The 10757-nt window shown below is 59.0% G+C and overlaps 1 protein-coding gene across 3 annotated transcripts in view; it reads right to left on the bottom strand.

The window, feature by feature from the left end:
• Positions 1-1655: 1655 nt before the first annotated feature.
• Positions 1656-10757, bottom strand: part of SEMA6B (semaphorin 6B) — a 33956-nt gene continuing 24854 nt past the window's right edge. For all 3 annotated transcript variants that reach the window (XM_047777446.1, XM_047777445.1, XM_047777444.1), the window contains 13 exons: positions 10589-10651; positions 10065-10166; positions 9577-9667; positions 9117-9236; positions 8573-8661; positions 6913-7130; positions 5986-6117; positions 5603-5752; positions 5038-5220; positions 4801-4950; positions 3977-4054; positions 3815-3873; positions 1656-3472 (listed from right to left, as the gene is read on the bottom strand). In XM_047777446.1, the coding sequence (XP_047633402.1) occupies positions 2559-3472; positions 3815-3873; positions 3977-4054; positions 4801-4950; positions 5038-5220; positions 5603-5752; positions 5986-6117; positions 6913-7130; positions 8573-8661; positions 9117-9236; positions 9577-9667; positions 10065-10166; positions 10589-10651 (2349 nt within the window). In that variant the 3' untranslated portion in view covers positions 1656-2558. The remainder of the gene's footprint in view (positions 3473-3814; positions 3874-3976; positions 4055-4800; positions 4951-5037; positions 5221-5602; positions 5753-5985; positions 6118-6912; positions 7131-8572; positions 8662-9116; positions 9237-9576; positions 9668-10064; positions 10167-10588; positions 10652-10757) is intronic.

Here is a 10757-nt window from a genome sequence, read left to right as displayed (position 1 = left end):
CACCCAGGATCAGGAGGAGCTGCTAGATGCCATCATGGGTGTTCTGCGCTTCTTTGTTTAAATCGGTCTCCCCTTAATAAGGGGCGATGGGGTCTGTCCTGTTCATCACTCTCTCCCCAGAGCTCAGCACACAGCAGATGCTTCATCAGCATGGGCTGGAAGGAAGAGTGGTGAACTAACTGTAGTGACATAACACTAAAGCAATCTCTGAAAATGAAATCAGATCAGGTCCCCTGCTTAAAACTCTCTAGTGGCTTCATGTCCCACTTAAAATTCATAAGGCTGGAGGGAGGGAGGAGTGGGGAGTTAGCATTTATTGGGGAAGGAATTTCAGTTCAGGAAGACGGAAAAGTTCTGGAGATGGATGAGGGTGATTGCACAACAGTGTGAATGTACTTAATGCCACTCACTGAACAGGTTCAGTGGTAAATTTGATCTTAGATGTTAATTTTTTTTTTGGCTGCACCCACAGTATGTGGAAGTTCCCAGCCAGGGTTCAAACCCATGCCACAGATTCAGGAAACTCTGATCTCATATGTTATTTACCACGATTAAAAAAAAAAAAAACCTAGGAGTTCCTGTCGTGGCGCAGTGGTTAACGAATCCGGCTAGGAACCATGAGGTTGCGGGTTCGATCCTTGGCCTCACTCAGTGGGTTAAGGATCCGGTGTTGCTGTGAGCTGTGGTATAGGTCACAGATGTGGCTTGGATCTGGCGTTGCTGTGGCCATGGTGTAGCGTGGTGGCTACAGCTCCAATTCGACCCCTAGCCTGGGAACCTCCATATGCCACGGGAAGCAGCCCTAGAAAAGATAAAAAGACAAACAAACAAACAAAAAAACACCCAACTGTAGGAGTTTCCTGGTGGCTTGATGGGTTAAGGATCTAGCATTGTCAATGCTGTGGTTCAGGGTGCTGCTGTGGCATGGGCTCAAATCCTGGCCCAGGAACTTCCATATGCCGCCAGGTGCTGCCAAAATATATATATATATATATATATAGTACTCCTCACCGGTGAGGACTTGCTTGAGGTCCTGTATTCCTCTCCCTCCCCATCTCCAGCTGTTCCCCTTTCACCCAGCCTGCTCCAGGCACACTAACGGCCTCCTTCCTCCTCCAAGCTTGGTCCTACCACGGGGCCTTTGCATTGGCTGTTCCCTCTGCCTGGAACATTCTGCACATCTCCCCACAGCTGCTCCTTCTAGCCCATCCCATATCAGCTTAAATGTCATCTCCTCTGGCAGGCTCTCCTCAACTTCTCCCCGCCCCCATACTCAAGTCACCCCCTACCTAGCACACTTTCTGTTTTTTTCTTCATTACACATATCGCTAATTCAAACTAAATACTAATCTGCTTGTAGGTGGTTGGTCTCCCCAGTGGGCTGTGAACTCCATGAGGACAGGGGTCTTTGACCCCACACAGTGCCTGGCACATAGTAGATGCACAGTAAATATTTGCTGAACATCCAGACACTGGCCCCCACCCAGATGAAGAGGGGCCCCCACCCTGCAACTCTCAGAATTTCCACACTCGTTTCCCCAGAATTCTATTGGCTGCTGTGACCCAGCAGTGAGTTGGGGCATTGCTGACTGTCCCAGGCCACGCCACTGTCCAAGTCCCACCCCAGGAGACAGAAGAGACCCAGAGCCTTGGGAGCCGGTGGTTGTAAACAGTTTTATTGATGGGGTGGGGGTGGGGGAGGCAAACTCCAGAGAGGGTCCAGGACTCAGCTGGCCACTCAGCTGGCATGCATGGTCAGCTAGAGGTCAAGGGGGAGGTCACAGAGGACGGGTGGCACAGGACCCTCTGACAACCCTGGGGCCATATTTACAGGGGGGCCCCCGCCGGCCTTCGCCGTCCCCCCAGACCCGAGCCCTTAGACAGCTGCCAACTTCTGGGCAGGCCTTCCCGACCCTGCGCCTGAAACCCCCTCCTCATCTCCCCTCAAACTCCTAACCGGCACCTCGGAGGCCCCCGGCCCTCTGGAAGCCCCAGCGTCGGCTCAGCCAACGCCCAGGCCGCTGGGGCCTCCGCGCTCGCACACAGACACGCACACGCGGCAGCAGCCCGCGGGCTCACACGCACGCTTCCCTCCCCTTCCCGGCCCCTTGCACACGGACACGGCATGCACACACGCACACACACCCACACACGCCAGGGGCTCGGGTTGAGGAGGGGGTCTCTGGGTGGGGGGGAGCTTGGGTCTGCCGCTGTTCCCCCGCTTCCCACGCCTCCAAGCCCCCGACCGCCACCCCGAGAACGGAGTTGTGCAATTGGTTAGAAAACTGCAAAAGAAACGCAAATTGGAAAACAAACCAAAATCCACGCGCAGAAGGTCAACCTCAAATCCATAGCACATTCCGCCCGCCCGCCCCAGACTGCCTCAGTAACCTGCGGCCCCTGGGGCGGGGCTGGCCCGGGCCGAGCCAGTTGTGCTTCGGTGCGGCGGAGGGGGCCCCCACGCGGCTGGGCGGGGGAGCTGAGCACCCACTCGGAGCTGGCCCGGCCTCTCGCTCCTGGTTCCCGTGGCTGGCACCGCCGAGGCGCGGGGCCCCGACCTAGGGCACGGGGGGCGCAGTCCTGTCCGGGCCCCCGTACGAGAGCAGGTGGGCCAAGTCCGTGCTGGGTCGGGCGTGGCGGCCGCGAGGCCGGGCCTCGCCGCTGTTGATCGTGTGCGTGCGGCGCAAGGCGGCGGCCGGCGGGCCGTGCGTGCCCGGCCTCCGGAGGCTGCCCGTGGGCGGCGGGCTCCAGGGCCGCGGGAGGCCGTCGGAGGCGGAGATCGGGTCCGAGGGGCCCGTGGGCGCCGACACCACCCGCCGGCGGTCCGGGCTGGCGTGGGGGGTGAGCGGGAAGTCGCCGTGGGAGGCGCGGCCGGGCCGCGCGGTGAAGAGGCGGGCGTCAGGGGCCGGCTCGCCCGGCGCCGGGGGCGGCTCGGGGGCGCGGGCGGGGGCCAGCAGCAGGAGGGAGGACGAGGCTGAGGCCGTGAGCAGCGCGTGGCCGTGGCCGTGCTCCCAGGCGCGGGGGCCCAGGGCGTGCGGGTGCGGGGTGGGCAGGCGCTTCTGGGGCAGCGGCGTCTGCTCGGGTGTGGGCAGCAGCCCCGAGTCCAGGTCGTGGGGGCCGCCCTGCAGCAACGTGGCCTTGGCCCACCCGTTCTGCATCAGGGGCGCCAGCAGGGCCTCGGGGGGACCCCCGGGCCCGCCGGTGCCGCTGCCGCTCCGGCCCCCGGGGCCGCCGGCCCGGCGCTCGCCCAGGCGGCTCACGCTCAGCACCGCCTCGCCGCCCCCATGCGCCAGGATGGCCTCCTTGTCCTTGCGGCGGGCCAGCTCTCGCCGCTCGCGGAGCCCCACGTACCAGCCCACGCTGAAGCCAGACACCACGGCGCCCACCACGAAGGCCGCTACCGACGACGTCACCAGCAGGTTCACCGACACCAGCCCCGCGCGCTCCTCTGACAGGCTGGCCCGCAGGAGTCCTGGCCAGGAGGGCCGCGTGAGAGAGGCGGCCAGGTCAGTCCCCTGCGCACCTCCCAGGGCCTTGGGATTGTCTGTCCCTCTCTCTGCTTCCTGGTGTCTCTCTGACCCTTTCAGAGCCTGCCTGTCCCATCTGTCTGTCCCCTGGCATCTGTCTTCTCTCTTGGTCTCTCTCTGCCCCCACCAGGCCCCCTACTCGGAAGCGGGGTCCCCTGCCCTTCCCAAGCTCTGATGGAAGCTAGTCCCCCCGACCTATCTGGGCATGGGCAGCCCAGGGTGTGAGGACCCCAGAGGACCAGGACTCAGGATCCCCAGGCCTCCTTCTCCCTTGTCCCCCTACTCACCTGTGCAGTCCCCTAAGCCTGAGGTGCTTGCCCCGGACACATCCTGCTCAAAGGTGGCTCTGGTGGGGGGCAGAGAGGTACTGTCAGCAGGAATCCCCTCACAAGGCTGTGGTCGAGGGTGAGGGTCTGTCACCCTCCCCCCACCTCCCTCTCCCCCAGTACCTGGTGCCGGGGCTGAGGAAGATGCAGGAACCGTCGGGGGCCCACCCGCAGTAGGGGTCCTGACTGCCAATACAGTTCCTGGAGCAGACAAGGGACCCGGTGGGCAGATCAACCACACTTCCTTCTGCCGCACCACTTACTGTCAACTCTGGGAGATCTCAAGGCACATCTTTGCAGTGGGGGCTGTTCTTTCCCCATTTCACGGATGAGAAAACTGAGGCTCGGGAACATTTACTTTTGCTCAAATGACAGAGCCAGGATCGGGGCCCAGTCAGGACTGTCTCTGAATCTATGCTTTAAATCTGTGTGGTGTCATTACTGCCATGGCCAGAGGGACAGGGTGCTCCGTGGGGGGGGGGCTCACACTGAGTAGAGGTGTGCCAGTATGTTTTCTGCATCTGATTTTCCCACCCATTTTAGAGGCAGGCAAACCGCTGCCTACTTCTGCTCCTGTTGCTCTTAAAAATGTTAGTCAGATCCCATCCTGCTCTGCCCACAGACCTCTTGGGCTCCCACCTCACTCTGGGGATGGGGAAGGAGCCCAAGTCCTTCCCATGGCCCACAGACCCTGAAGGACCTGTCCTGTCACCTTCCTCTCTCCCCCTTGCTCATTCTGCTCCAGCCATGCGGCATCCTCGCTATTCCATCAGCATACCAGGCCCAGTCCTGCCCCAGGGCCTTTATACATGCTATGCCCTCTATCCTGCTCATCATTTAGTGAGTCAAAATGTTATTGGGTCCTGCACTTGAACCTGACTCTCCCTCTCCTCCTATGCTCACCTCCCCACTTCCCCTGCCCACACTTGGACCCGGGGGGCACTCACTTCATGCATCCTGAGTACTGCTGGCAGCGCGCCACAGGCACTCGGACCACGCAGCGGGGGAAGGCTGCCAGCAGGCCACCTGAGGCCACGTCCAGCTCCAGGCTCAGCAGCCGCTGCCCTGTCTCAACGCCGCCACCAAACCGTCCACACCTGGGGGTGAGCAGATTGGGAAAACTCATGGGCTGGCCCTATGTCCCTGCCAGATGACCCTACCTCTTGGCCTCTGCCTGGCCTCACCTGTCCGGCCGGTAGGTCTCAAACTCCTCCAGGAAGACACTGGGCCCTGCGGTGCCCGAGGTGCTGGCATTGGGCCAGACAAGAAACTTGAGGACGGTGCCCACCTCAGATCCCAGGAAGACGACAGTCTGGTTGCCCCAGGGGCCGGCGCCCACATCTACCGCCACGCGTGTCAGCTGGTGCCTGAGGCCAGGGTGAGGCAGAGGTCAGGCTGCCTCCCAGCCCCTGAGGTCCCCTGGGCACACTCAGAGGCAGCACCACCAGTCAAGGTGGGTATGGACGTGGCCCCACGGGTGCACGTCGTAGAGGGAAACAGACCCCTAAGTCTGGCTCCTTCCAGCTTGCCTGTCTCTCTCTCCCTGTCTCCCTCCACCTCTCCATCCCTCTGTCTCTGATGGTCTCTCTCCAGCTGTGTTCCTCTCTGCCTCCATCTTTCTGCGCAGCCCTGGAGCCACATGCTCAGCTGCCCTGAGCGCCTGGCTCCATCTTCCCCTGGTGTTGGAGGTTGGCCTTGGCCTCCTTCCTAGCCTGCCACCCTGGACCCCAGCCACGTGCAGGGACTGACCGCATCAGAGTCCGAACAATCCAGGGAGCATGGCCCAGTGAGGGCACTGCCTCGTCCATTAGGGGGTGCGTCTTGACAAAGTTGAGGATCTCATCGGGAAAGGCGCTGGAGGCATTGTACTGCATGCCAGGAGCTGCACAGCACCCAGGCCTGGGTGGGGGCAAGAGGGTGGTCAGGAAGGACTTGGAGGCTCCCCACAGAGGATCTGATCCCCCAGGGGACCTGCCGCCCCGCCCCAAGGCCCTCAGTTTTCCCCATCTGCCAAATGGGTACAGCTGAACTCTGCAACAGCTTATTTGCTGCCTAGAAGTCCCAGCCCTTGGACCCAGGGTCAGGATTCTACCCAGGCACCTGACTCAGGATTGCGGGGGGGGGCCTCTTACCGGGGCCGTGGAACTTGGTCCTCTGGCACGGGTGTCCAGATGGACTCAGGGGACTTCTGCTCACGGAAGCGGCCCTCAAACACGGCAGCCACCTGAGTCATGTCAAAGGCGCAGACGGCCGAGCCGGGGATGCTGTGGGTGGGGGTGGATAAGAGGGAGCGGTGAGCGTGGCACAAGACAGAGGGTGTTGGGGGGGGGGTGCCGAGGGCAAGTGTGTGGAGGAGTGTCTGTCCTCTGGAGCTGCCAGCTGTCCAGTCCCCTGGGCCAGGGACTGCTCTCTGTCCAATCCAGTCACTCCACCTCCTGACCTGTCCTCAGACTGGCATAGTTCAGCCCCTCCACAGCCAGCCGTGTCCAGGCCCCACTGTCACTTGCCTGGACATCCAGTCTCCCAGGTGCTACTCTTGCTCCCTTTCAACCCATTCCCTGGTGAGTTTTCTAAAAACATAAACCTGATCTTGTCTCTCTTCTGTTCTTTACTCTCCCTTAGCTCCCTTGTACTCTCAGGATAACATCCAGGCTCCTCCCAGTCCTCATATCCTCCACTCTCCCCCTTGCTCCCTCCTCTCCAGCCACACAGGCCTCCTCCCTATGGTTTAAACATATCAAGCTCATTGCAGCCTCAGGGCTTTTGCACATGCTGTTCTGCCAACCTGGAACACGCTTCCCTTTTCCTCCATCTCACATCCATTGAGGCCTCTAGGAAGCCCTCCTTGACCTCTCCTCCAAAGGCAGAGGATGGATGTCCCCCATCTGCCCAGTTCTGGCCAAGGAGACTTGGAGGGTCCATGTCTGGTTAGGTCCGGCCCTAGCCTGGGACTGAGGCATCCCGGGAGTCCACTGTTGCTCAAGTGGTGGGGGAATATGGGACCTTTCCACCCACACCCACCCCATGCCCCCAGTTTGCTCCCATCGGAGTCCCCTGACCTGTTGCTGGGTGTGGAGAAAACAGCCAGGACCACGGGCCGGCCCCCCAGGCTGACCACTCCCGTGACGGCCCGCAGCACGTTGAAGTAGAAGTGGGAGTCCCCAGGCACAGAGCAGTTGAGCCGTGCCTTCAGGAAAGATGTCCACTGCTTCTCCAGCACACGAGGGGAGCCGCCCACGTCGTTCTTACACACCCGGGCCACGCGGGACACCACCACCTGGCACATCAGTGGGCAGATGGGGGCTTAAGCCCTGTGTCTGGTAAGGCCTGCCCGCAGGTCACACTGTCCACCACCCAAGATGGGGTAGAGGAGCCAGGCCCCAGCTGACTGTGGGCCCCCAGCTGGTCACCCAGTGGGGACTGGATTCCCCAGCAGAAATATGTAGATGGCGATGACCAGAGCCACCATGACAATCATAATCCTAACTGCTTCCACCTCTGAATCACTCACTATGTGCCAGATGCCTCATTCTCATCATCTCTCACGTTCCTCCCAAAGCTCTACAAAGGAGGGCTTGCTGGTACCCTATAGTACAGCTGTGGAGACTGAGGCACAGAGAAAGGAAAGTGACCAGCCCAAGGTCACGCTGGTAGCAAATGGCAGTCTGTGCACTTAACTGTCTGCATGGATTGAGGGATGGGATGGACGGCTGGCTGGAAGGATGGAGGAGTAAATGGATGAGTGAATTCATGGATGCATGAATGAATTTGAAGAAGACAATGATGGACAATGATGATAACGAAGCAGGAGATTATTGATGAATAGGTATGTGGATAGATGGATGTGTGGGTGGGTGGACAGATGAATGGGTGTGTGGATGGATGGATGGACAGATGTGTCAATGAATAGATGGGTAGATGAATGGGTGGGTGGATGGATGAAAGTTTGGACAAGTAGATGAAGGGGTGATTGCATGGAGGATGAGTGGATAGGTAGGCAAATGAAGAAGGAGATAACGATAGATCAATGGATGGGTGGATCCATGGGTGGACAGAAGGTTGAATGGAATGAATAAATAGATTATGAGGAGGAGATGGGACTAGATAATTGGATATATAGAAGGGTAGACAGGTAGACGGATGAGTTGATCAGTAGGAGAATGGATTGATGGATGGTCAGGTGTATGAATGAATGGGCAGGGAGATGGATAAATGGATGAAGAAGTCAATAAGTGGGAGGTGAGTGGATAGATATATTCACGCATGGAAAGGTGATGAGTGGATAGATGGATGAAGAGTGGCTGAGTCAAGGGACGGGCAGATGGATAGATGGATAAATGGTTCAATGGAAGTGTAGGTGGGCTGAAAACAGATAGATGGGTAAGCGAGAGGGTGGTGGTGTGGGAGGGTGAGTGGGCAGACGGGTGGGCAATGGATGAACGATGGATAAATGGATGGTAAACGGGTGGGTGGACAGGCAAACAGCAACAGTGCCAGATCTGGAACCAGGGGTGTATCTGACTTCAGACCGGGGACCCTCCCCAGGGCTGCTCCAGAAATGTCTTCATCTCAGGGTCCTGGTCCTGGCTGGAGGGGAGGGACTTGGGGATCAGGTGGAGATTCACAGACCCATCTCCGCTCCCCACTTCCCGCCTCGGAGGCTCTCAGCTGCATGCCCCATCTCACGGGCCTCTCTGGGAGGGGAAACAAGGGCCTCACCTTCTCCAGGTAGTTAAACTCCATGGCGATCTCCCGGAAGAAGAAGTAGATGTGACTGCCCCACTCCACCGCGTGGACAAAGTAGGGCTCTGTAGGAAGGGGGGCGGGGTCAGAACCCAGCCATGAGAAAGGAGTTTCTGGGGCTGGGAACACATTAGCCTGGGTAGATGCTTTTACAGTGAAGGGGGGACATCAGCTGATTACTCAGGCAACATAAAAGACTCAAAGTTTTTTTGGGGGGAGGGACTGAGCATCAGAATCCTATGATCATTGTGTCTACTCTGCACAAACAGCAACATCTATTTTGTCACCTTCCTCTCTCGGCTCCTGCCGTATCCCTCATGTCGGGCTGCTAAGCCACCCATTTCCAGCAAGTTAACTCTTTAGATCCAACTTAAATCTTTTCCTCTAACTTTATCTTCAAAGAGACCAGTAAGTTCCAAAGATGAGAAGGGAGTTCCCTGCCTGCCCTCTCTAGGACTATTATTCTGGTGGGGGAATATGATGGATATCAGCCCTGGAAGGTTGGCCCCTATGGCCCCACCTTTGAACCACTTGGAGTCGTGTTTCACAGTGCGGAGAGTGGGCCGGTCCCCGAGGCTGCGGTAGATGACAGCGTCGATGGCTAGGAAGTCGGTCACGGTGGCCGTGAAGAGCATCCCTTCTGGATGGGGTTAGTCCGGAGAGGCAGGTAGGAGATTAGATTGTGGCGGCCAGGGGCCGGCTGGGTCAAAACTTGATCTTTGAGACTGAGCCCTGAGCTTAAGTGAGCCCCAAGCCCCAGGCTGAGCCCCAACCCTGCTGAGGCCCTGACCTCAGGCTAATCCCCAACTCCCCAGCTGAGCCCCCTCGGCTGGATCCTGACCTTGAGATTCTGCCTGTTTCACAGCTGGACAGATGGTCTCCCAGCCACCTTCAAAATCACCCAACTACAAGAGTGGGAAATGCCACACCTTGCTTGGGGCTGGGGCCTCGTCAGATGCTCAGAGCTGGGGGATACTCACCAGAGAAGAGGGCGACATTGGCATGTTTGGGGTCGTATGGGCAGCGGGCCATGCCGCTGATGTTGTCCCCGAGGGGCTGCAGTGTGTCCATCTGCAGGGGGGACAGACAGGGCCTGAGCGACAGAGCTCCTGGCTATGCTGAGCAGCCCCCTGGCTCCCCCAGCAGCCCACTCCATGGGGAATACTGAGTCCAGCTTGGCTGTTGTGACTTGGTCTGTCACTTAACCCCTCTGGCACTCAATTTACTGATCTGTAGAGGGGTCTAAGAGTTGATCCTAGTTAATCCTAAAACTGACTTGGAGTTCAAGGAGCTGCAGCCTGCATAGGACTCCTTTGGAAGCCTCCTTGGAACTGGTGGGGGTAGGGCATATCCAGTATGGCTTCCAGGAGGAGGTGATGTGGTCTGGGGAAAGGGCACGACCAGTGGAGGGCCAGTGAGCAAGAGGTTGAACCTGGGGCGGGTAGGACTCCAAAGGGCAGGGACTCACGCTGTAGTTGGCACACACGGGGTTGAAGGCATTGGAACCACACACGAAGAGGGTGGATTCGTCCCGAAGTAGAAGCACCTTTACAAAATTTCGACACTCTCCCTGGGTTGGGGCGGGGAGGGAGAGAGCAGCCAGGGGGCGTGGTCAAGAGTGTGGGTGGGGCCAGGACTGTAGGACACAGAGGGCTACGGAGGAGGGCGGGGTCAGGGATGTGGGTGTGGCCAAAGCAGGAAAGCTAAACTTGGACCCGGCTGGGGGCGTGCCCTTGACTAAGGGAGGGGCCCAGATAGGGAAATAGGGCATTTGAAGGGGTGAAGCTAAGGCAAGAGGAAGTCTAGGGGAGTGGCCGCTACTGGGGACCATTTTGGGAGAGTGGCCAGGCTCAAGCTGTAGCCATGGCAACACCAGGGCCCAGGCTCTGCAGGAGAGCAGAGGAGGATTTGCCCTAGGGGTGGCCCGGATGGATTGGGGCGTCGTTGGAGGGGTTGCCAGGGCTGATGGGGGCGTGGTAAGGGCCCACTTACCTCCTGCTTGCCCTTCATCCGACACACGTTGATATCGCTGGGGTTGGAGCGCCAGGTCAGCTTCTGAGGACACAGGGAGCTGGTGAGGGGCATGGGGTCCCTAAAAACAGCCCTAGGAACCCCTCTAGGCTGGTCAAAATCCACCTTGCTCCCCAGCGCAGTGTCAGGT

This window comes from Phacochoerus africanus, chromosome 4 (genome assembly GCF_016906955.1).
Source record: "Phacochoerus africanus isolate WHEZ1 chromosome 4, ROS_Pafr_v1, whole genome shotgun sequence".
In the NCBI taxonomy this organism is placed as follows: domain Eukaryota; kingdom Metazoa; phylum Chordata; class Mammalia; order Artiodactyla; family Suidae; genus Phacochoerus; species Phacochoerus africanus.
This window is presented reverse-complemented; position numbering and strand designations above follow the sequence as displayed.